Source organism: Mesocricetus auratus, unplaced genomic scaffold (genome assembly GCF_017639785.1).
Source record: "Mesocricetus auratus isolate SY011 unplaced genomic scaffold, BCM_Maur_2.0 Super-Scaffold_100008, whole genome shotgun sequence".
NCBI lineage: Eukaryota > Metazoa > Chordata > Mammalia > Rodentia > Cricetidae > Mesocricetus > Mesocricetus auratus.
This window is the reverse complement of record NW_024429192.1, coordinates 14,578,761-14,606,401: the sequence shown is the minus strand read 5'-3', so window position 1 is coordinate 14,606,401 and position 27,641 is coordinate 14,578,761. Positions and strand designations below refer to the sequence as shown.

General features: G+C 33.8%; 1 protein-coding gene across 2 annotated transcripts in view; it reads left to right on the top strand.

Annotated features, from left to right (window-relative positions):
* The window catches only part of Ncam2 (neural cell adhesion molecule 2), a 390,993-nt gene that overhangs the window by 238,532 nt on the left and 124,820 nt on the right, over positions 1-27,641 (top strand). For both annotated transcript variants that reach the window (XM_005068205.3, XM_005068206.4), the window contains exons 2-7: positions 381-455; positions 2,723-2,929; positions 3,811-3,954; positions 8,124-8,261; positions 19,611-19,728; positions 26,161-26,321. In XM_005068205.3, the coding sequence (XP_005068262.2) occupies positions 381-455; positions 2,723-2,929; positions 3,811-3,954; positions 8,124-8,261; positions 19,611-19,728; positions 26,161-26,321 (843 nt within the window). The remainder of the gene's footprint in view (positions 1-380; positions 456-2,722; positions 2,930-3,810; positions 3,955-8,123; positions 8,262-19,610; positions 19,729-26,160; positions 26,322-27,641) is intronic.

Genomic DNA, 27,641 nt, shown 5'->3' with positions numbered 1-27,641 from the left:
TAAAATCATCATATTTACATATTTTTTATAATGATGATATAAGATATATTTTAACAAATGTCTGACTGTTGCAAGGTACTTTCTACCTAACACACATTATGATTAAATATGTAACATTCATCTGATTTTTAGGGGAAAGTAAAGTATGGATACTATCCATTGTATACCTGACATTATTTTAATGAATAATTATAGATAACATTTAGACTAGTGTGAAATGCATGTTATTGTAACATATAAAATTGCTAGTATATATTTATAAAACTCATTTTTATTGAAAAATTGACAAAATGATTTGTGTGTCATGTGTGAGTTATATATCAATAATTATAATTTCCACCCAAAACACCAATTAACTGATTCTCATATATTTTTTTCAGCACTTCTTCAAGTGACAATTTCACTTAGCAAAGTAGAGCTTAGTGTGGGTGAATCTAAATTCTTCACATGTACAGGTATGTATACATATAAAGTGCCTTGTATTTTAATGTTTATAAAATACATTGGATAAATTTAAATAGTTAAATTGACATTGCTAAAATATAATGTCTTATCATTTATTATATGATAAAAACTATTGAGAACAATTATGTAATAACATTATGAATTTTATTTTCATTTACTTGGTCATCAAAGTTGTTTATTTATTTATAAAATTACATTAAAAGTGAAATCTGTGTATAAAATTTTCATGATTTAAATATTATTCCCATATAAACAGTCATATTAGGACTAATTTTACTTTTAAAGCTGACTATCTTCAGGATCACACAAAAGGAAAACGTTTTATTGACAATTCTATGGCTTATTTAAATTATGAAAATTATTAAAGCTAGAAGCATGCTATACTAACATTCATGAGCCATATTCAGAGGATATAGACAATAAAATATTGGATCTTATGATTAGAAAATATCTGCTTACCTGTGTATCTTAAATTACACATATGGTGATACAAATATTTTGTAGTGATAGAGGTGTCAGAGGTGAATGATATTGCTTTAATTGTTTCCCTTATAACAGAGGACTTTTGACCTAAGGATATGGGTTCCTGTTTTTATATTTCACATGGTTTCTATACACAAAAACTAAGTTTTTTTTCAAATTACATAGGATGGAAAGCTTAAAATCTGTTACAAAAGTAAAATAAATATCATTTATTTTGTAGATTAATACAATTTGATATGTATATATACATATATATAGCATTGACTGTGATATAAACAAGTGGAAATTTTGAAAATAGGTCATCTAACAATGTATTGAGTTTCTTAAGAATAAAGTATAGTAATGATAGAAACTATGCAAATCAGTTTGAATTATTTTTTCTACTTGATGGTCAATATATAGAGAATACTTTAAATTCAGATGCTTGAAAAATATGCCTAACTGAAGCTCTACACTTAAAGTTTAACTTTGAACTAGTCAGAGACCTATCACATTATTCATAAAACTTTTCCTGATACAGTAAATATTTTAAATATACTTCCAGAAAAGAAATAATTTTGATATCTTAATAATGTGTCTAATAGACACATTCAGTTTTCATATGGAACATCTTAAAGAAAATTATCACTTACTTCATATTCTAAAAGAAAAAGAACTGTGATTGCTCTTTGAAAATTAAGTGATATCTCTGTGATAGTGAAATTTCCCTACCATAATATTAGAAAGTTAAATATCTGAAATATTTTTACAATATCACATTGAATTTAAAAACTGTGATAATTTCATATTATTCCTAATTGAACTGATACAGACTTATGGCTTATTCCTTGTATATGTCTATATTATTTGCAAAGAATGATATTTTCAGAACATTTCATAAAAATAAAACAAGAAGGAACTATTTCCTTCTCAGAGACATGTGGTAGTTAACTTTATAAATTTTTCCCACTACTTTTGTGTTCATGCATGTTAGATGAAGTACTACCTTTTGTTGACTGAAAGAAATTGCAGGAAACTTTATAGGTTTTATGAAATGGTTCATGATCTAGATTCTGAACTGGAAACTTTAAACTAATGTTTACACTATAATTGCTAGGCAGGATAAGTGCTATTTCCATGAATTCTAATTATAATGCGATTAAATAGTTAATAATTTTAGATGAAGACAGAATAACTCATTTATTGGGGAAAAGACATTAGGACTTATTTTTTAAATAGCAATTAGTGTTTTCAGCACCACTTGAACAAGTTGGAAAATTAGCTCAAAATTTAGAAATACCAAAGGCCAAAATTTGTTTTACAAAATATTTACATGTTTGTGAGCAATTCTTTATCTGGGCCAATACTTCAGCTGTCTCTTGAACTTAGCAATTAGAACTGAGCATATGAAACCATGTAAGCATGTGTTTCTCTAGAAATGTCTATCAATTGGGCTTGTGTCTGCCTAAGGCAGTTTTAATATTTTGTGCAAAAATAACCAATATATTGTAACTGTGAAGCTTCAATTCTCACAGCTTAAATTCTAGTGATATATTTCAGATGAAAATTTTGGAGTTTGCTTACATGGACCAGACGGAGTTCTCAATGTTGTTTAAACAAAGATGAACATTTGTCTTAACATTTGTGTTTACTTTCAGTTTTGTACAATTCTCAGATTTCCAGTCTTCTATTGACATTCTTGTCTAAATTGCTGAAATTGTTACGCAGTAGTAAATGTCACTATAAAAACAAACATTCCAAATCGATCTTCACACATTTGTTTTCCTCTCTGCAGCAATTGGTGAGCCTGAGAGTATAGACTGGTATAACCCTCAAGGAGAGAAGGTCATTTCGACACAAAGGGTTATGCTACAGAAAGAAGGAGTCAGGTCACGTCTAACCATCTATAATGCAAACATAGAAGATGCAGGGATATATCGTTGCCAAGCGACAGATGCCAAAGGACAGACACAGGAAGCTACAGTAGTTTTGGAAATTTACCGTAAGTTTGCGCATTTGTTCTTTAGTTAATTGAAACAACAGTTTCATTACAAAGGATTCAAACACAATAATATATGCATAAGATTAAAAACTGGAACTCAATAATACATTTGAAGGAGATTGAATTTCATACGTTTTTTAATAGACAACTAAAAATGCCTTGCTCTTCATTAGTTTGTTTTTCGTTGCTATAAAAATATGATATATTAAAATATATTCCAGAGTTTTTATGGAAATTTTTCATCTTTGGCTTTTTCTACCCATGTAACCTTAAATTTTCTGGAAATCATGTTAAAAGGATATCTTATGTTGCTTGGTTCTCAAAATACAAAAAAAATGTTGTTAATCTATACGCATAGATTTGAAAGATTTTTTTCATTACTTTTTGAACAATGCATGAAATCCTTGGTAATTTATTTATAAATTAAAAATAGTCAACTCTCTTGCCAAAACAATTCAGATTTTTTTTAAAACTGTTTTTTGAAGATAACTTTTGTTGCTCATTCTTTAAGCCAAGACACTTACTGGTGTCTAATAAGTGTTGTTTTTAGTCGTGTTCTACAGATATTCGAAATACATAGACGGCGTATACAGATGTAGTAGAATTGCACAGTAAATAAATAATTGTTGGTAGAGAATTCAAAGAGTTGAAGTGGACCGTTAAATTTTCAGAAGAGCAAGCATCACAGTCAAGAATGTTTAAGAGAATAAAGGCAAAATTGTCTTGTTGGAGCACATTGGCAAGGTGCTGAGAATATGAGACCACCACTTATAAAGTTTTTAAATGTCAAAAATTCTCATTACACTCATTGTCATTGATAAGAGCACATTGAGTTCAGTAAGTGTTACATCTTTAACAAGTGGCTTATGTTCTTGATGCAGAAAAACTCACCTTCAAAGAAGTGGTGTCCCCTCAAGAATTCAAGCAAGGGGAGGATGCAGAAGTGGTTTGCAGGGTTAGCAGCTCGCCTGCCCCTGCTGTCAGCTGGCTGTACCACAATGAGGAAGTCACCACCATCCCAGACAGTTAGTATTTTGGTAACTCCTTAAGTTATATGTTCTCAAAACACTTCAAGATCTTCAAATATGAAAGTTCTGTGTTGTTGTAAAAGAAACATAGAGTCAGGCATGATATTGTGTGCCAGTATTCTTAGCACTTGAAAAGCTGACAGGGAAACTTGTGATGCCAAAGTCATCCTGGGCCATAACAAAAATCTGATTCCAACAACAAGCAATCACAAAAAGGAATGGTATGAATTTCACTTAAGATTCCAAACAAGTATTCTGAGATGTAAGCCCTAGCATGACGTTGGCTGTACTCTGATCTTTGGGCCAAATTCTGTCAAGAGTTGAAGGTCACTTCAGCTTCTGAAGAGTTCCAAAGCCAATGTGGAATATATGTGTACATTTGAAAAGCAAAATGCAACAAACAAGCAAGCAAGTAGTCAAGAAACAGGAAAAAACGTCATGCTGAACAGTTGTGTTTTGTCTATGGCAGATTTGGCAGTCGAATTTTCAAGTTATTTTATTATAGAATTCCTTTAAGTACTTCTATAGGGAAATGTGTTCTTGTATTCTGTTTTTACCTGGCATTACTACACATTTAAAAAATAAACAGAAAATAAAGTAGTGGACTGTGAAGCACCCAAAATCTACTTTTTGTATTTTTGAATACCATGAGGATACCATATAAAAGCAGAATATAATATCAGTATGAAATCTGTCTTATATTCTATGGATGTTCTCTCCAAGAAAGTGGCATATTCTAAGTTTTATGGAAAGATAAGTATGGATAATTTACAGAAGAGAGTTTTTGCTCAAATTATCACCCATATTTTAACTCAAACAGAGGTGAAATTCCAGAATATGACATTTGAAATTTAAAACATAATTTGCTTACATTATGCTACTTTACTATTGTGCATAGGAACATTTTCAATTTGGTATATTTTTCAATGCACCTGCATTACATAGAGGTACAAATAATTGTATCTTTTAAAGTATTTTCTATGTTAGATGATTCCATTATATGTTTTAAAGAGATGAATTTTCCACAGCATAGAATATAGAAAGTAAAATGTCTGTTTTTAAGTGTGTTTAGAGAATGGGTCATAGTTATATTTAATAGCCATTTTTATTTTAAGATATTTTTTCCAGGCATAACATACTCAGTACTTGTCAGTTAATGATGAACTATTGTTTCTATTCTAATTTAATAAATCATAACATTTAGTAACTTCTTATTTTGGTATATATAAATGCATCAAGCTTTTCACAAATTGTATGCATACTTTTGTTTTCAGCCTTGTCCCTCCAATCTAAAAGGATATTAAGTTTCTTTATAATAGTTAATGCGATGTCTACATACTTTCAGATTCTCCAATATTGGAGCTTGCATTTACATGCAAGTTATTATAAACCTTGATCACAAGAAGATTTTAAAATGAGTAATAGCTCTGGGATTGACATGTGAAGAAACCTTGTTTCTAATTTAAATTTAAAAATCAAATAAATTAAAAAAAATGTGACTTGGAACAAAGCCTTAAAAGAAAGAATGCTAAGAAATGTAGCAGTGGTGGATATTGATGCTGAGGTAGCATAGCTCACATGGTTTCCCAGCATCCTGCAATGCAATATGCAAATTGGGACTTTTCATCTGATTCTTCTCCCACCCTTTGTCTTGAAACACTGAAGAGCTTATCCAATTCCTGTGCTCTTATTGAAATATTCTATCAGTAGACAATGAACCAATGCATCAGCTTCAGCACTTTCGGTAGCTTGTATACAACATATCAGGCATTCATAAGTGTTTGCTATGTAAATAAACAAAATATGTTACTAGATAGGTGCTTATCTGTTTTATTAATGTTTAATTCTGTATTTAAAGATGAGAACAAGTTTTTTCCAAAAATTATATGTATTCAGCTTATGCCTAGAGAAAATAATTTCTCTCCAAACCATTCATCAGCAGATTTAAAATTGTAACACATTACTGGGTTGTAGAGCATGCACTGAAAATAAAATAATGATAATTGTGCAGCTTAAACTTTCCTAATTTATGAACATTAAAAACAGATCCTAAAGATTTAATATTCAAATAATGAACTTATTTGATTTATAGGAATATTTTGTATTACATCTGGCATGTTATGCCTTTTACAGCTAGTGTAACAAAATATCACCATGTCTATTAAAACATATCTCCTTTTTACAGCTTTTCTTACACTTCATAAAATAATGTAATTTAAGGATTTGACAAGTTTTTTGAAGTTGAAAAACACAGTACAATCAGCATAATGTGATTGACAGAATTCTCCTCATCTTGAATGTCCTTAAGCATAATTATTTATTTTAAAAATTATTTAATTAACGTGTAATTACATCATTTGCCTTCCCTTTTCTCCTTCAACCTTTATATAACCCTTTTCACTTGCCTGCAAATATCACCTTTCCATTTTGACTTAACTCGGGGAGCCTCTGTATGAATGTTTTGGTTGCCTTAGGTTAAAAAAAAGAAGCACAATGGAAAATTTTTACATATTCTTTCTATTTACTGACACATCTGTCTTCATAATTGTGCTCCAGGCAACCTGTTAATCTACCCATTTGCATCTCACAAAGTAGCTATTATGTAACAACTGGCCACTTGCTTGCCTCTTTTAATAACTAACTGAACAATTATATTTTGCTTTTTTCTACTCTAAATCACCTCTTCATCTCATTAGAAAATAATGATGACAATTATATAGCACCTGCACTAGGTGTGGACAATAATAGTTTTTCCTTTTTTCACTAACATCACTACATCTACTTTTTAACATGGATTTACTTCAGGACTCACTGGTGACAACTTTCTTTTCTTTACCCTTTATTTCTTGACAAATGTCTGATATGAGTTCCATGCATCTCAATTAAACCAGAAGATAGAGAAAAATCAATAAACTTGGTCCAAACAAAAAAAGTAGCATCTTGTCAATAAATGGTCTAGGGAATTTGTTCTCTGTACTAATGGAAATCCTATTTGACACAAATATTCAAAGATAAAAACGACTGTATCTACTTTAATAACTAAAATATTAAATAGCACACCTAGTCAAATCTGTTGTTCAGTGTGATATATGAATTCATTAATGGATGAAACATAAGATATTTAATGTACTATATGAAATTCACAGACAAAAATAGTAGCATTTTATTTAAAGTCCTTAACACAGAACTAAACATTAGAGCATCATTTACAGAATAATAAAAGGCTTGGTACTACATAAAAATATTTGATAATGATATTAAATATAGATGATGCCTAGGTGTCTCAGAAAATTATACATATCACTTCACAGCACTTTTGAACCTGTGGGAAAAAAAAAGATGCTCAGTGATAAAGAGTAAGTGTTGTGGGAGACCCAGGTTCAATTCCTGACACCCACACTGTCTGTAACCTCAGTTTCAGAGGATCCACTAGGCGTGCACATGGTTCATATGCATGCAGGCAGGTAAAACTTTCAAACACACAAAATAAAATAATTTAATAAAACAAATAACATTTTTAGAAGTTAATCGTCAAATTACATAAACTTTGCCAGTCTACCTTTGTGCGTATATGAACAGACAAAATTGAACCTTGAAATAAAAATTAATGTCTGTATCTCATATTCATAAAGAAGATTAATTTGTAATTTGCAAAAAATACTTAAATATATTCAAGTCATAACCATTTTTATATCCTTTAGGTAGTTTGTACATTAGTGTGCCATTTGGCTGCCGTTTCAGGTTATAGAAAAACTGGCAATTTAATTACTCTCGGGGAAGGATGTTCAATAAATTTTCTAACTGCTTTCCACATACAAGTGGCTGTTTTCACTTAAAAGTTGTCATGTCAGCAATACCTAAACTCTTTGCATTGTTCTTTTGTGTACTCTCTCTGCATTCAGAGCACCAAGGATAAAATAATAGCCTGACCATTTTGTGTGGATGTGAAGTCTTGAATGTATTTTAAGGAGGGGATATAACAAGGAGAGGTAGAGTGGAAAATTTGAAGTTGTGAAATTACATTTTACTTTCAAATTTGGATTTCTGTTTGATGAAAAGTTCGATGGTGACAGAAAAGAGCTGTGGTTTAACTCTTAGAAAATCTCAGTTCTCTGGACTCTGCCTCAATAACTGATGTCATGTCCTCTCATTTGTTTGCTCTTCAGATCGGTTTGCTGTGCTTGCAAACAATAACTTGCAGATTCTCAACATCAATAAAAGTGATGAAGGTATATACAGATGTGAAGGGAGAGTGGAGGCTAGGGGAGAGATTGACTTCCGGGATATCATTGTTATTGTTAACGGTAAGCTGCAAATTATGCGTGCACATTCTGTTGTGGATTTCAGTAGTGTTTCTTAGAAGGAAACTGGAAAATCAACAACCAACATATGCCTAGACAATGCTGTCTATGCCTATAAGAATCCCCCAACTTTACTAACAGTTTTTGATGTATTGAATTTCAACTACAGACCCAATCTTAGATGACCTCAATTTTCATTATGTTACTTTATTGGGTGGGTATCCAAAAGAATACAAACTGGAGCATAATGACATCTCTTATTAAAGTGATACTCAAATTTCTATGAAGTATGTATGACTTAATTTTGCATTGTCTGCATTTTCCTAACACTAATTATTGAGTTAATATTGTTACTTTTTAGTAATAGTATTGCTTTAAATCTTGAAGTTCCTCACATGAATTCCTCACTAGATGTAGAAAATTAAGCTCTGTCTTCCTATTCTTATTTATTCGGAGTCTATAAGAAGGTAATATAGGGAAGTCTTCCCGGCCACAGAAGCAGTCATGCAGATGTCACTGTCGTCTGTGTCTGATTGATCACCCCAAAGGCAGTTTCATTTCCCTTTCCTATATAGAGTCAGCTAAAAACTGATCTTCTCTGGGTGAACAACACTAATTAACGGTGTTTCCCTTTACAGCCACAAACTCTCATATTTAAAAGTAACTGGAACTTCTTTTCTGTAAAATAAGTCTTCAGAAATTCCAGTATTGATTGCTTCCACTTATGGTGGTGAAGCCCAATTCTGTCAAGGAGACACATTGACCAATGCCACCAGAGAGCTGTGATTTTCTCTTACATGTTCTTTGACTTAGCCGGGAAATGCATTCTATCCAATTTATTGACTCTTCTTCCTTTCGTTGGTGTCTTCTAAACCTCGAGCTTCTCAGAAAGATTTCCCTGGGCATGTCTGTGTTTCAGTTCTTTGAGTATGCCTGACCACTCATAGATTTTTCAATGGAAAGTTTGAGACTTCAAAAGAGTAAATATAAATAAATAAATAAATAAATAAATAAATAAATAAATAAAATGTGACCTTTTTCACATGCTAGCTTCTCTTTCTTGGATTCCTATTTCCCAACTGATACTCCAGTCTTTATCATTTACTGTTACCAACTTTACCTTACTATTCTGGCCTAAATCTGTGTCTTTTTTATTAGTCTCTTCATGGACACAATTGTATATTTCATCAACCTGTAAACAATATTGAAAAAATGAAAATAAGCTTTTATACAGGTGCAGAGACATAATTATTATCAAATAAGATATATTTCTGAGAAATGAAATTTATAATTTGTTTTTTCATACAGAGTCATGAAAATGCAACATCAAGTATTTATTTCTTCATCTCGCAATTAATTTACTTTTAAACTAGAAATTTTCTTCATGGGGGATTCTAGACAGTTTACTCCTTTTCCCAAGATAGTGTTTATTTATTATTAAGGTTCCCACTTCATGAAAATATTTTTTAAAAAAAATTAAACCTCACAAATTTTACTTCAATTTCAAATTTTCTTTTTTGCCTTCATGAATTAATTAAATAGCTATATGCATAATTTTTGTTTCCTTCTATTTTATATTTGGACTTATAACAGATCTAAGATCACATTGTATTTTCTAAAACACGGGCTTTTATTTCACAATCAATTTTAATCAAATGTATTAACCGCTACTATTCTTTTCAAGATGTAAGGAATCCCAAATAGTTGTAAGGCATAATCACAGGGAAGTTTCTAAATTATAAATGCCACCAGTGTAGCTGGAAAAAGAATGATCCCTTGCTAGTCAGCAGAAATCTAATAATGCAAAAGTGTGATTTAATAGAATTTGGAGAGGAGAAGGAGGTTGCAGACCAAAGCTTCATCGTAAAGCAACAGTGAAAATAAGCCATGGGTATGAGAGTACAGCAAAGCAAGTGTGACTAAAATACATTACTGGGGGAAGCATAGAGACAATGGTGGTAATGGATGGATTAGGGATTAGGTTAGCTACATCTGGAAACAGAGGCAGGCCATGAAGGACTCTAAGTACGTCCTTAAAAATCTTACTCCCTTCTATGGGACAATTATGTATTCCGTTGAGGAGAATGTATTCCAGAAAGGCAGATTAAGCTCTCGGTAGCAAGGAGGTAGGGAATTGCAGTCAGGAATTAGAACCCCTACTAATGGAGAAGAAAATGAATGTGAAAGGATATAATTAAGCATTATATGATCAGAGATGTCATGTCACACCTGATAACACTGCAGGGTCATTTCCAGATGCCTAGTGTAGGGGGTCTTGGTTTCCAGTATAGCACGAACTAACAGAGTCTAATAAGGTGTGAATTTAAACATTTCTGCTCAATTTGGCAATTACACACTTACAAGGGATATTAAAGGGAATGCTATCATTTAAGTAGCTTAGACTGAATTCACCATTAATGTGCATGTACATTCATTGAAGAGGAGACATAGTGATTGCATTCCTTTTATGATTATACCTCACTTAACTCTTAAATAACCTGGAAAATAATTTAAAAATATATTAGTAGAAATGTATGGAATGAGATAACAAGCTCTTCTATAAAGCCTTTAAGATTTGAAACTAGATAATTGTGGTATGCATATACATGAACATGTACGTAAATCATACATATACTCTTTGAAATGAAGCTAGTGCTATCTCCCTTGCCTTTATCAAAAATAATTCGGTCCTGTTGATTTCCAGCTTCCCACCATTTCTCCAAAAATGTCCTTAGATATTAAAGAACAGAGGTATGAATTTAAAATTGAAAGTCAGTACAAGGTTATTCCTATACAAGTGATGTACCTTATTTCCTAAATCTTTTGTAAATTTATGAAAATGATCCACTAACCACACATTCAAGTTCGGTGTAATGGAGAATGGAACAATTGGGGTTGGATGAAAATGATCTAGAAATGGAACTTTAAAGTAATTTCATGTTACCCTTCTTTCAAATGCCACAAGCAACAGTAAATGATAATGGCCAGATACATTTGTCATAGGGAGTGTCCAGCTGTAGAGTGAAGTTTTCATCAATGGTCCTTGGGCTGTGATCTCTGTATTTCTACCTATACCATCTAATTTCTGTAGGGCAAGAAACCGAGGAACAGTACTTTCTGTTACAATAAATGAAACTTTGCAATTTTCTGTATAACTTTATGAAATGTCATAGAATCCTAAGAATCAATAAGCAGAAAAGATGTTATATAGCCTAATATATGTGTCAATTTTACAACTGAATCAACCATGATGAGTGCTAGCAATGAGACCAAATTTAATATCATAATTCATGAGGTAACTTTTTTTCAATTTTTTTATTTTCAATAGCTTGTTTTACATGTCAATCCCAGTTCCCTCTCCCTCCCCTCCTCCCGCACTCCCCTCTCCCCCCACCCTCCCACCCTATCGCCAAATCCTTCCACATAGGGGATATCAGAGTCTGTCATTTTACTCTGGGTAGGGTCCAGGCACTCCCCTAAGAGTCCAGGCTGAGAGAGCATCCCTCTTTTTGCTATAGGCACACGAAGACTGTTTGTATATCAGGGATAGACACTGATCCACAGCTCAGGGCCCCATAGGTTGCCCAGGCTTTCTCGCTGACACTCACATTTTGGGGATCCAGATCAGTCCCATGCTGGCCTCCCCACTGTCAGTCTGGGATCCAAGAGCTCTCCCCTGTTCAGGTCAGCTGTCTCATAGTGGAGAGACCACCTCGAATGCCCATTCCTGATAATGAACTTGATGTCTATAACCATCCGGGAGCCTTCATCCTGTGACTGATGGAAGCAGAGGCAAACACACAATTAATCACTGAACTGAACCCAAGGAACCCAGTGACAGAGAGAGAGGAGTGATGAGCAAATTGGCAAAGAATGGGCTGGCAAAACCAGCAGAGGTAACTTTTAATAATAGTATGTAAAATACCATATACAATTTTTGCCAAGTTCAAGAAAAGATTGAATGCTTTACTTTGCTGGAACTCTTGATTCTGACCAGTTGGAGCGGAAGAGACTAGCAGCATTGAAGGTGAAATCTTCTGGGAAACATTTCCTGATAGCACACTGAAGCTGTGTCCCAGAATAGTTAAGGTTATACCTGGTGTCAGCTGCTGAACATGTTAGGGTAATGGTCACCCAGAGAGTACTGGTTTTGATGTTGTGAAGGGGTTACAGAGAACAACTGAGAGGCCAGAAGAGGCCATTGGTGAAGATACAGCCCCAGCAGCAGTTGAAGGCACTGGACTGAAGGAGTCATAGATGGGATTTGAGACTTGGCACAATGAAAAGAGCCTCAGGGAGGTTACAGGAGAAAGTGGAGCCCAGATACATTTTGGAGATGCCAATATAATGGGATAAGCACAAAAAGAAAATCAGCAATGGTGTACAGCCAGCTAGATCCAGAAGATAAGCTGTGCGTGATGCAGAGTGTGGAAACCCATAGTGACCTGAGCCTTTCAGAGGATCCCAGAAGATTGTGAGTTAATCTCAGATAATTGTGCATTGAACTACTTAAACTTTTGGAGTTTTGTTTTGCTTTGTCTATTTGTGAGTGTGCATGGGTCCGTGCCTCCTGAAGTAATAAAGTAATTGATTTATTTTTGATTTCATTGGATCTCACAGTTGACAGACTAGAATTTTAAAAGAATTTGGATTTTAAAGAGATAGAATTTTTAAAGATGTAGGATTTTTAAATTTGGGTTATTTTATATGATGATGTTAATATTAATGTAAGATCCTGGTGATGAGTAAGAAAAGAAAAGTGTGACAGTGTGCATGTGTACATGTGTGTCAAGTTGACAAGGGACTAGTGTCAGATAGTTTTGTGTCAACTTGACAAAAGGCAGAGTAACTGGAAAGAGATCCTCAATTAAGCAAATCCCTCAATAAGATCCAGGCAGTAAGGTATGTTCTGAATTGATGATGGGTGAGGGAGGACCCACCTTGAGGTCCTAGGTTCCATAAGTAAACAGACTGAGCAAGTCATGAGGAGCAAACCAGTAAGCAGCACCCCTCCCTGGCATTTATATCAGCCCCTGCTTCTGGGTTCCTGTCCAGTTTGAATTCCTATCCTGACATCACTTTTTGATGGACTTTGGAGTGTAAGTGTAAGCCAAATAAACCATATCCTCTTCAACTTGTCTTTGGTCATTGTGTTTCATCTAAGACATCGTCTTAAATAAACCCCAAATTCAATTTATAAATTTACAAAAACTTTCTTATATAACATTGCCATAAGAAGCACTGCTGTAGACAATCATTGGTAAAATAAAAAATAAATAAATAAAATCCTGTAAAATCTGCAAAAATAAAGACATAATCTTATAGTAATGTTGTTAGTCTCTGAGAAGGAAGCAACTTTTTCTCACTTTTGAATTAAGTGTCCCAGCTGAGTTTCCCCTATTAATAGATGTCTTCTGATGGTGAAGTATGGATTGGCTTTTGTTGGTGGAAGCGTTATAATAATTAGGATGGTAAATACAACCTGAGTCCTGCAGTTTACTGGAAAACCAACCACAGCAAAAAATGTGTTATAAGACACAAAAATACATTTTTTAATCATTTCAATGAATCACTAGGAGAAAAGAAAGAAACTAAGTGTAATCTAACAGTATATCAATGAAATACTATAGGGAATTGATCTTAAAGTTAGTTGAAGAGACATTCACGTATTCTATTCCTCAAATTTGCTGAAACAAATGGTGATTTTGCAAATAGCTTCAAGATTCATCATTATAAAATATGGCTGGAATATCTAAAAATTGTTGTTGCTTGATGTTATCTTGTTTAATAAAAGGATACTTATATAACATATGCATATTCATAATAATGAAAATACCTAAGCAGAGGGAATTCACATTCGACTGAAATAAACAGAAAAGAACTCAGTTTTACATAATATTTGTTGCTTTGACTAGTTTGTCTTTCTACAATTATTTTTTACATAATGCTTTACCCTCAGCTGTGGCCTCTGCTCCCAGCAGCGTCATGCCTTTCTTTCTCTTTTTACCCCTGGTCATTCTTCCTCGTAGTGCAATCTTCATCTGCCTTCTCGCCTCCTAACCTCTGCCTTCTATTTTTTCTCTTTCCTCCCCTCCTCCACCTTCTACATTTATGTCTTTATCTTCTTGTCTTTTTTCTTTTCAGACTAAGCCAATTTCCATCTGTCGTTTCCCGTTTAGTCTATGCTTCATCTCTAGCAAGCTATTCATCTTTTCTCTTACTAATGATATAATTTTCTCCTCCCAGAATCTCATTCTACTAATGCTACACCTCTTTATTTTCTGAAGACTAACTGATTGAAATGACTGCCCACACTCTATAGGGAATACACATTTAAAAGTTTTATTTGAAAGGAAAGGATGGGGTGTAGCAAGTGGAAACAGCGAGAGACTCTCAGGGGCCCAATTTGTGCACAACATGCCTTGTCTTCACTGTCAACCAACACTGCAGTGCAGCCGCTCAATAAAATTCTTACTGAACTTCAAGTCGAAGTAAGGGATTGATTACGACAGGTGAAAACTCCCAGAGACGGCAATAATTTCAGGGCTTGCTGAGGGAATTTTCCTGTGTATCACATATTCCAGGGATCTTATTATAGCTAAAAATCAAGTGGTAACTTTCCCAGAATCTGTGTCAACACTGAAATTCTCCAACTGAATTGTAAACCAATTCTCTCTGTACAATCTGTAGCAATGAATCTTACAAGTGAAGCGAAATTAATTATTTATATGCCAAATATTCCCACAGATTTGGGTGTGATCTAAAATTAGACCATTTTGCTCCATTGAAAATGTACTTTTTAAAATCACATAATACATTTGCTGAGGTCAGCTGTTGGTCCATGGACTCTGGACCAACTGTTAGGGAGCCAGCATGGGGCTACCTAGGCCTTCTTTATGTGGGTGGCAGTTGAGTAGTTTGGTCTATTTTTAAGGCTCCTACAGTGATAGCAAGACCTGTCCCTGACCCTTGGCTGGCTTTTGGGAACGTCTTATTATCTTACCCAGCCTTGGTGCAGAGGGAGGAGCTCAGTCCTGCCTCAACTTCATGTTCAATACTTTCTTTAGCTTGCCCCCTTCTGAATAGAGATGAAGAGGGGGGGTAGGGAGGGGAGTAGTTGGGAGTTAGTGGAGAGATCAAGAGGAGAGGAGCCTGGGGAAACTGTGGTCTGTGTATGAAATAAATGGAAAAATGTAAAGTAAAATCAAAATTTAAAAATCATATGATAGAACCATTTCATCTTCACTATCATTATCTGATATCAAATCTACTTTTTTTCTCAATAAACTTTATTTTAAAATCCATGACTATGTGATCATGTTTCTGTCATTGATGCATTGTAATGATGGTTTAGAAGTTAAAATGTGGATATTACCCCATATTTGTTATCATTTCCCTAACTTGAATATGTAGTAATAGGCTTCATACCAAAACAAAAATGAAATACTTATTTTTCAGACATTGATGGTTGTTCACAGTTCAGAAATATTTATCAAAAATAATTAACTATATATGCTTAAATCATTTTAAGCAGTGAGCTATATTTCAAATAAAATTTTAACATTGTTTTGTTTAATGTCTGTCATTGAAAAAAGGAGTGTGTTAATTTCTGTATGTAGCAGGGCAGTGGAGGGGCACGCATTTAATCCTAGTACTGAGGAAGCAGAGGCAGGCAGATCTCTGTGAGTTGAGACAAGCCTGGTCTACAAGAGCTAGGTACAGGACAGCCTCTAAAGCCACAGAGACACCCTGTCTCAAAAAACCAAAAGTAAAAATTAAAAGAAAATCTGTATATGTTGAGGTCTAAATAAGTTTTTATTAAATATCTGTTTAGGTTGATCCATTTCCATCAATAAGTAAATAAGTCTTATTACAAGTAACCACAATCAATATTAATGAAAATTGAAATGATTTAAGTTTATATTACATAGGAAGTAGAACATAAAAATTAAATGAGTTAAGAATGAATGTAGATATGATTTCATACAGACCTGATATAACTACTGGAATGTAATTACTTTTTCCAGATTACCATGAAACTTCATATTAAAGAATTAACTTAATTCGCAGTCTAAACTGCACTGACATCACATTTCACAACATGTTATTATATGAGATTAATGGTACAAAAATGACAAAGTTGTAAATCGTAACAGCATGATGCTTGCTTCCTTATCCAAAGTAGATTTATTATAATAATTTAAAATCAAAAACTCTATGCCCTCCTTGAATAAAATGAATAGGCTTCACAAATGTGATTTCTGAGTCTTTTCACATTTTTGTTCATTTGTTTTCAAATATATGTAATAAGAAAAGTCTGGAATTTATATGTAAAATAGTTTCTAATTAAAAAAAAGAAGAACTGAAGATAAAGCATATATATTTTATTTGTTGATAGCAGATGTTATAACACATAGGTGTTAACTACCAACCAAGTCCACCCAATCTTGTAATAATGAACTGAGTGGTCACAAAATGTGAAATGTAAAAATAAAGGAATAATGGGACTGGAGTGCTGACTTGATTGTTCAGGGCACTGGCCGTTCTTGTAGAGGGCTTCTTGACAGTCTCTAGCACCCACACTTGGCTTACAATCATATTTAACTTCATTCCAAAGATGTCCAAAGCAGTTTTATGGCCTATGAGCGAAACTGAATTAGTAAATATTTATACCTAAAAGAATGGGAAACAAATTTCTGAGGACTTTGTACATCTGCTTTGTTTGAAAAGCCTACGTAGAATTTACATGTTTAGTCACAAATAAAATACATAATAAATAACATTTTATGTTGATAATCCCCATTTTAAAAAAAAGGAAATCTGCAGAAGTGTCAAAAGCTATACTGATGGGCCTGAGATTCGGGGATAAACTGTCTTACCACCTATCCTGATAACATGAATTTGGTCTCTGAGATACACACACAGTGGAAGAAGAAAACTGGCTTTCTTGGGTTGCTGCTTGATATCTGCTCTCATTCCATGGCATGTGTGTGTATGCGAGCATGTATATACAAATACATAAATGTGATAAAATAAAAATTATTGGTCAAGCTGAGAGGTATGAATTTATATTAGAACACCAAATATAACAGAAAAAGTAAACCAATTAAAGAACTAAAAGATAATATTGTGATATGATTTGCCTTTGTCTGCCATCACATTAAACTGAGCAGTCTAGTAATTGGTCTTCAGAACATGCTGTTAAATCCTCAGGGAGACTACATTTCTGTGGGTTTACACTATAACATAAGAACAGACATGTTCTTATCAATTTCTTTGTTACATAAAGCATAAGTAGCAACATGTTTCCGACCTGGAAAGTTTACTGAAAATAAAATGGTGACACATATTAAACCGCCTCTTTCAGTTATGAGCACCGTTAGAAGGAGAGCTAGAATACTCTTTCCTATCACAGATGTGTTTCCATCTAGACAAATATAATAGATGGATTCCTGTTAATACATTTGCTTTCTGTACTGTAATAAAAGTTGGGGTTGCTACAATGAAAATAAGCTAATTTAACCATTCCTTTAACTTCATTTACAAACTAGAAAAGGTAAAGCAATCATGCCAACAAAAATGCTACTGCTTCCAACCCTCAACAGAGTAGCTTCTTTAGACAGTGGATGGTGCTCATTATAGAGACCTAGAATTGGTTAAGTCCAGAGAGTATATGACCATCGAATTTAGTCAGTCCCAAATGGGACATTTCCATCCTACTTCTGTTCCCAAGGCTTCAGAAAAGCTGTTGGAGCTGGGCAGAAACATTGTAAGTCAAAGATTGGACACGCTCACTGCAAATTAAGAACTTCTGAACATAACAGAATTGTTGAACTCATGAATTCACAAAAACTGATTACCATCCAGCAAAAGAGCAAGAACACTGTAATTCTAGGGAAATTTTAAGACAAAGATCAAAATACCATAGACAAAGATGTGAAAAGAAAAAAGAAAAAAAGTGAGTCATTTTGTTGTCCAGTGCAAAAGGACCCTGAAAATATGCGTGCAAATATCATTTGAACCAAACAAGTTATATTTAGGAATATATAAATATTGTATACATATATGCATGCATTCACAATGAAAATAGTCATTAATATGAAGGAATATGGGGAGAGGTATATGGGGGATTTGGAAGGAGAAAAGTGAAGGAGGATCTTATTATTATGTTATAATATAAAAAAGAAATTGAAATAAAGGCAACAGAAACTGTGACAAGCCTCATTAAATGTTCACTCACAAGACGTAAAATTAAAGTAGTAGGTTATATGGTGAAAAAATGAGGGTGTCTATAATAACAACAAAAAGGAAATAATGTGTCCTTAAAATTAAAAGTTAATATTTATAAAAGTTAATCTTTGGTGACACTAATACTTATTATTATACTATGTCATGTAAGAGCATAATCCCTACACCAGCCCTCAAAAGTGAAAATATGTTATGTACTGTGTTTAGTTATTAACATGCATATCAGTTATTTTCTTCTTTATCAAGTGGGCAATGCCTTATCAGTGAAGACATGAACACTAGTTTAAAGCTATGCAATTATAATCAAATCTCTAACTGCCTATTTGCTTCCATAAATATATATATATTAATCAATCTATTAATGTACTTATTTTACAAGTATTACTTAATCCTTTATACTTTACAGGAGCAGGGATTTATTCTGAGCCCCAGCTCAGGCTATACGTTGAAACTGAGGCAGTGCTATGGAAGTCTGTGACTTGTTTATTGCAAACACTGCATTTCAGCCACAGTTTCAACATGACCAGAATGTGCAGCGTGTACAATTTTACAATGTAATTAGTTCGAAATTGAGGGAAGCTTAATTTTAAAATTGAATTGTTCATGAAAATCTATTTTCATACTCTATAGCTGAAGCAGTTTCTCTTCATAAAATGTTTTATAGTTGTTTGAAGAAATTAAGTGTAGTTAATCAGAAAGAACATTATGGTTTGACACCTAATTTGAAAGCCCTGTCTTGAAACAGTGAATGATGGCCTATGGAATTACAGAGACCAATAAGAACCCAAATAGGAAATCCATTTATGTTCAAAGTAGATTTCAGTATGGATTAAGTCCATGCTGCTGCGCCTTTGTGTGAGACATATTTCATGCATTATATATGTTGGCTAAAGTACACAGTTCATTGCTTAACAGACTGAGAAATACTATACTAATATCATGGTGAATTATCCTATTATGCATACGAAAACATATTTCTGACCTTAATTCTCTAGGAAAGCAGAAAGTAGCTATGGGAAATAAAAGCAATAAAAGATAATGGCAAATTACTGTTGGTGCAGTGTTCTAGTTGTGTCTCTTGACTCTGTGTCCTTTGTCCTCCAGTTCCACCATCAATTGTTATGCCCCAGAAGTCCTTCAATGCTACCGCCGAGCGAGGAGAAGAGACAACGTTAACCTGCAGGGCCTCAGGCTCTCCAGATCCTACCATCTCTTGGTTTAGGTGAGGGACCCATGTCTTCTGCATGGTACTCAGGGGGCTCACGGTGTAACATTCGAAATTGTAATTATTTGGATAGCAACAAACATGATTGTCTAGTCTCATTTAACATTAGAGGTTATATAACTCCAATTGATCATCCCTGAAAACATACGTGGAAGTAACATTTAGTAGGTTTTATTTTGGAATATGCATGTAAAAGATTAATGAAAAAGGAGACTGCAGATTTGAAAGAAAGCTTTTTCTTTGGCTCATTTTCTTCTGAATATTTTTTCCTAGTTTGCTTGATTTTATTTTATCTTTTAGTTTGTTTTTTAAGGAGATCGAGGAAGAAAGGATATGGGTTTTGAGGAGAGGGAAGTAGGGAGAATGTGGGATAAGTTTAGTGAGAGGAACCAAAATCAAATTATATTGTGTGAAAAAATGTGTTTAAATAAAATGAAAAGAAAAGCAAAATGACAAGGAAGGATATATGGGAGATTTTAGAAAGAGAATAGGTTAGGGAATGATAGAATTGTTCTATATCTTATAAATAATAAATGAAAAGGGGTTCTTAAAAATAATTCATTATTGCTGGGTGGTGGTGGCGCACGCCTTTAATCCCAGCACTCGGGAGGCAGAGGCAGGCGGATCTCTGTGAGTTCGAGGCCTGGCTGGACCGATAGCCCCAAAACAATTCAGAGAAACCCTGTCTCGAAAAACCAAAAAAAAAAAAATTCATTATTAATGAGTGTGTGTGTATGGGTACGTGTGTGTGTTTGTGTTTGTGTATCTGAAAGAGAGAGAGAGAGAGAGAGAGAGAGAGAGAGAGAGAGAGAGAGAGAGAGAGAGAGAGAGAGAGAGAGAGAGAGAGAGAGAGAGAGAGAATATGTGTGTTCATACCATGACATGTTTATGGGTGTCAAAGAACAGCTGTCAAAATCTGGTTTTTACCTTTCTCTGGAATTAACTTTCATTTCATATCTTGTGAGTACTTTGACCCAGTGAGGCATTCTACCATCATAAGGTGCTAGTAATTAGTGGTTGAGTGGCTTAGATTGTGTCCACAAAGAGTGTATCATGTGAGCGTGTTGAAATGACCCTGAGTTAAAGACAGAGAGTGTTTACTGGGGCTATGCAGGTATCTGTTGTTCAACATTGACGATACAACCTTGTTACTCATCGAATGTCTGCATTGTGAGGATGAAGTCTGTATTAAAATGAATGTTTTACTATCCTTAGCAACACTATTATTTGGATGAAAATCACTTAATATATAAAAATAACTGCATCTTCTCTCTTTGTACTATATTATGAAATAGCTATGTAGATGACATTTTAAGAAGTTATTGACTTCTAAAAAGTATACTTTGACTGTTTCTATTATTTTACATTTTTAACTGTGTTTCCATGCCATTATTACCAAGCACATTTTTATTATACCCTATTATCATTGATTGTTGCTCAAGAAGTATACAGAAGACAATAAAGATTCAAACAGGACAATCTCATACATAAGCATGAGATGGCATTTTATGAGCCTAAAGAGGTTGCTCTGTCAAATAAGTGCTTACCTCATAAGCATGAGGTCCTGAGTTAGGTTATGCCTATATGCAAAATAGGCATACAGGTACGCTGTGGTAAATGCTAAATAGGTGGATGCATTAGGACCACAGAGGATTGCTGGCCAGCCACTCTAGAACAGATGAAGCCAATGCCAATCCCTGCCAGACACAAGTGACAGCATTCCTGAATGTGAACTGTATATTAGACCCTGGTTGCGTGTGTGCACATACACGAACGTTTTATACGTGCAGGCACAAATGCACCCCGGAAATGTAAAACAGAAAGTTACAGCTTACTCAATGAACACTACGTTCTATAACCATTGTTCTACTTATAAATGTCAAAGTGCAAAAATAATCACAAAATTGTTATTATTGAATATAAGAAGAAATAATAATAAAGGGAAAGGACATGACTGCCTCAAGGTGTGATGGAGGAGAAATTCGTTGTAGATACATGGGAGAGCATATTCAGAGGCAGGGACTTCAGAGTGGACCTGATTAGGCTGAGCTGGATCCTGAGGAAAAGGGGGAGGCGAAGGGAAGGGGGAGATGTGATACAGGTGCAGCAGCCATGAGGGCAAATGTCCAAAGGACAAGAGGCAGTAATCACCATGTCTGGATGATAAAGGGAAGACCCTCAGGAGGGACAGAGGCCAGTGGGGGTATGTAAGACGCCTGTATACCTGTAACAGGTAGGGACTGAGGGATGCTGGGAGAATCTTGTTAGGTCCAGCTTTCATATGTTAATTAGGCGCCTCAGTTGTTTGTGCTGAGTTTGAAACTGAACAACTCAGTTCTGTGCATATAAATGTAAGATTAGCAGTATTTAAGCTATGAAATTTATTTTACAATGTCCACAACTATTCTTCCACTGCTTTCTATTTAAACGTATTTTGGTAATAGGCTTCCAGATCTTTACCTCGTCTATGATTTTAGCATAGTAAGATTTAGTAAGTATAACGTTTAGTAATTTGAATTGATCTATAAAGATATTAATTCTTGATAATGGTATTTTACTGGGATTGCCCACCTGATATTAGCATACTAACCCCAGGCAATGATCATGTTCCTCAGTGAGTGTTCCCAATAACTCCTTAAGAGTAAATAATACATCTAATTGGGTGCAGAAAAGTTCTTATGTCATCCAGCCCCAAGAGTAAATAATTATCTATAACATGACTCTAATGACTATACATGCCCAGAGGTATTTATCTTCTGTTAGACCTTTAAATTTGTTCACAATTGTTTTCTTATAATTTTTGGAAGAAAATTTATCATAAAAAATAAAATAAATCAAATCCAGAATGTCTTTATTTATCCCTGTTTATGTCTGTTTTGTCATCTGTATGCCTTCATATGCCATTTCTTGGTGATATGCAGAGTATTTGGAATCCAAATGGATTTTCTGGTGTCTGAATTAAAGATGTATTGTGAGAATAGGATTGTATTGTTGTAATAATAAATTAACATTTACTGAAAAGCTTTGATTTGATCCCACTTATCTGTAGATACAACACATCAAAACTATGAAAATAAATTCTTGCAAGCACTGGGGAGTGTGGTTATATGCTCTTGGGGATCCAGACAACATGCTGAGCAGAGATGGTACATACAAGTGATATGATTGGAGCCCACTGATTTAGTAACCACAGGCTGGTGTAAGAAAACACAACATATTAGGTGGCTAAAATAGCAAAAATGTATTTCTTCACGTTTCTGGAGGCTGGGTATCCAAGGTCAAAGCACCAATGGACTGGTTCAGATGTGGACTATCTTCCTGGTATCCTGATGCCCACTTCTTCACGTTATCCTATCATAGCCTTTACATGCATACAAATGCTGCCTTTTCCTTTTTTCTTTCCTTTGTGTTTTATTTAGTACATAGGCTCTTTGAGACAGGATGATGGTGTAGGGACTTAAGTTCTTCCCCCACAATACACATAACAGAGATGTGTTTGCATTTCTATGCTTTTAAGACCAGTGTTGGAGCTTAGAAAAATGGCATGAGGTTTTATGGTCTCATGGGTAAGTCATTTTACAAACACACTATGCATGAAATGCAAGTGTTACTTATTCAAACTCGAACTTGTTTCATTTCTTTAATTGTTGATGTCTCTGTCTCCAAATTAGTTCACCCAAAAAGGTTAGGAAGTCAATATTCCTATGGAGACAGAAATATGCTTTGTATGTTACACAAATATGGAAGATAATTAAGAGCTAAAGGTTGGAGCATTGTGATAGCTTTCAGAAAGCAAACAGCAATACCTAGCAACTGAAGAAAGCACACGTGGAAAGTAAACCTTCCTTTATACGTTCTTTCAGAACACATTTTCCTGTCAATCAAATCTGCTGAATGTTTTCTTGGAGAGGAAGAGAATGAAGTTGGGTGAGTGGACAGGTTCAGAGGTTCAGAGAAGAGCTAGGGAGGGGAAGAATAGGATCAAAAATATATTGTAGGAAAAAATAAATTAAAAACAAATACCCTACACATTATTATTTTTATCAAATTCATTAGGTAAATTCTCTTGATTTTCAAAGTGATACCACAATACTTTAAAACACCTATTCATGTATTTTGGAGATGTGAGTTCATATATTTTGGAGATGTCAGATGTGAGTTAGGTAAAAATATTTTCCCATTCTGTAGGCTGTCATGTTGTCCTATTCATGGCATCCTTTACCTTACCACAGTTTTTCAGGTCCATGAAGTCCTATTTATTAACTGTGGATCTCAGTGTCTGTGCTACTGGGGTTCTTTCTATTCAGGAAATCACCTCCTGTGACAATGTGTTCAATGCTACTGTCCACTTTCTCAAAAGCCACAGAGAATTGTTCTGGTAGTACCGAAGAGGCAAGAGTGAATGAGTGAACAGGAGAGCAGATGAGTCCTTCGTTGGGATATCTTGGAAAACCATGCAGTACCGATGGTGAAGTCCCAGGAGCTGTTGCAGGTGCTGGCTCTATCTGGAGGAAACTCTATGGGTTAGGCTTGGCCCAGGCAGGAGGAGTGAACCTGCAAAATATGCTCGAAAATAGGCTTTTAATCCTAGCACTTGGGAGACAGAGACAGGAGAACCTCTATTTGTTTGAGGCCAGCCTGGTCTACAAAGAAAGTTCCAAAATAGGCTCCAGAGCTACAGAGAAATCCTGTCTTAAAAAAGAAAAATAAGGACTCTGTTTTCTGCTTTCAGTCTTTACCATTGTAGTTGATATTTTTGAAGCAATATTCATCTGTATTTAAATTCTATCCACCTCAGGTCACAGCAATAAGAATATGTCATGTGTTTGTTTATTTCAATTATCTTTTCTCTGCTTTGCATTTTTGTTGTGTCTTTATGGTCAACAATTTACATATCAACTCCCTCAAGTTCTATGGTCACATAGATAGTATTCATTAACCACAAGAACATTGTTTTCATCATCTTACATTTTCAATGCTTATATTTCTAGTGTGTCTTTTGAAAATACCTTTGATGTTTCTGGCATTATTGCCATTGTATATCTGACTCATTCTTCACCTGGCTGGCTATCAGTCAGTCCTAGACCGACTCTTTTGCCCAATCTCTTCCTGCCCAGTTATTTTCCAGGTAATATATTTATTAAACCAATCATGCAACATATATTCATGCAGTGTAAAGGAATATTCCAAAGCAGGTATACAAAAATCTTACTGTGATTCCTTGTAGAAAAAAGTTTGAATCTTCATCTAGAATTTTTAAATTAAAATTTAAACTGATATAAAATGTTAACATCTCTACCACCAACAGATTCTGAGTACCTTATGTCAGTATTTTATATGGTCAATTCAGTTTGTAGTTAAAAACCATAGATAGGAAGAGAAATATACAAAAAGTTAAAGGGAAAAATGAGAAAAATGAAATAAGAATAAAATGTAAGTAAAGGGATTATATAAATATATTTCACAATGTGGAAGGAAATTTTTTATATATTTTTTACTTTTATATTTAAATTTAAATTAGAAACAAGGTTGCTTCACATGTCAATTCCAGGTCCCTCTCCATTTCCCTCCTCTCCTCCCGTGCCTTCCCATCAAACCCCCTCATTTCCCCGGGGAGGGTGAGGCCCTCCATGGGGGTGTCCATAGTCTGTAATTTCAGTGGAAGGAAATTTTAAAAATATTTCATGCATTTAAAATATAATAGTTAATGTTAATAGCCATTATTATTATAACAACATAAATTCTTAAGGAAATATTTCAACATATAAAGAAATTGGAAAATAGTAAATAGAAAACAAAAATTATTCACTTCACTATCACGTTAACTTTTACCAACAATACTTATATAGAATATACATTCATAACATTCATATGGTTTCATGTGAAATTTAAGGAATCTTCATAGAAATTCCTATTATGTAATATATAAGTGTATATAAACATGTTACATGAGCACTATTAGACACTTAATAAAGTACAAAATGAACAAAACTCAGTAATAATAAAGTTCGTTTTGAAGTCATATGCTTCATTCCTTTATTAATATTAATATTGCAACCTCTAATAAATGCCAATTTTAAGTTTTGTTCTTTCAAGACAAGAGTTTCTCTGTGGATTTTGACACTGTCCTGGAGCTAGCTCTTGTAGACCAGGCTGATCTCGAACTCACAGAGATCCACCTGACACTGCTTCCCCCGTACAGGGATTAAATGTGTGTGCCACCACCACCCAGCTGAAGTATTGTTTTCATATATTTGGCTTAAGCATTCATGAGCAATAAAAATGTATTTAGACTGAACTATAACAACCAGTTTTCCTATTCATGAAAAATTGTATTTCTATAGACAATGGAGATGCTTGTGAGGTCCTTTTTACCAAATTAGATTGTGAATATCAAACTTTTTCATTTTTCTTTTTTTTTTCTTCTAGGAATGGCAAGCTCATTGAAGAAAATGAAAAATACCTTTTAAAGGGCAGTAATACAGAGCTCACTGTCAGGAACATAATCAATAAAGATGGTGGCTCTTATGTCTGCAAAGCCACAAATAAGGCAGGAGAAGATGAAAAGCAGGCCTTCCTTCAAGTCTTTGGTAAGTATTACAATGCTGTAATTAGAATATAGTCTTCGTCAAGAGGGAAGGAAGTCAGAATCAACCTTTATGCTGCTATTGGATGCAGACTGTGTAGTTTCTGTAGACAAAAACTGTTTCTTTATCTCAATGGCAGGCATTCAATCATATAATTTTTAACCAAATTATCTGGAGAATTACATGGAAGAATATGTAAAATTTCAGAGAATATTGACAGATGGTAAAAGGGAATTTGCTTACTTTTTACCCAATGAGCTGTATAATATCATACATCTCTGAAAATTTATCTTAATAAATCATTGAAGGACACATGTTGGGATTAATTTTATATTTAATAGCTTCAAATTTCTCATGTACAAGGCTCTAATTTAGAAATATTTGTTTGTAGCTATAATCAATGTCTTATCTTATTTAAAAGATATCATCTTAAAAAAATATTATCATCTTAGTGATCAAGATTCATATTGTCTTCTCTAGGCAGCTTTCTGAGCATCTATATTAGTACAAACCATTGATTTTACTCTTGTTATCTACAACAACAGAGCAAATGCTCAAAACAAACAACAACAAAAAAACCACACAAATTCCAAATTTTAGAACACAGTGCTATTTTATAGATTGTGAAGGTAAATATATTTTATTATAATGAAAATGTAATACCAGTATAATTAATGTTACAATCTATAGGATTATAGTAATAAGGAAACACCTTATGTCTAGAGCACCCGTCCTAATGCTGTTACCCTTTATTACAATTCCTCATGTTGTGATGTCCTCCACCCATAAAAATACTTTTGATGATATTTCATAACTGTAATTCTGCTACTGTCATGAATTTTAATTTAAATATCTGATATGTAGGATATCTGATGGGCAACCCCAATGAAAAGATCTTTCAGTGCACCCACAAGTTGAGAAACATTGGTTTAAGCTATGTTAAAGTTAATTATAGTCCTAACTAATCAGTAGTAAATGCCTGAAGAAAATGTTTCAATACCTTGTTTTGTCATGAAAATTTTCACACTTATATCTACCTCTACCTCTTAGATATCCATCATCCCTAATCAGTTATTCACTTTGATGAATTTATTAAAAGATAAAAAACAATGAATGACTAAAGAGATGATGCATAAATGTGTCCGTATGTGTATATATATTTACAGATGTGTGGTTTTTGAGAGGAAATTTCAGTTTTGTGGATTTAGAAAATAAATAAAAGAATATTATGCTAAAATAGAAATTTTTAATGAATTACACTTTATATTGATTTATAATGATCTGAACTTTTTATCGTAATAAAAATAGGTAAACATTGTTATC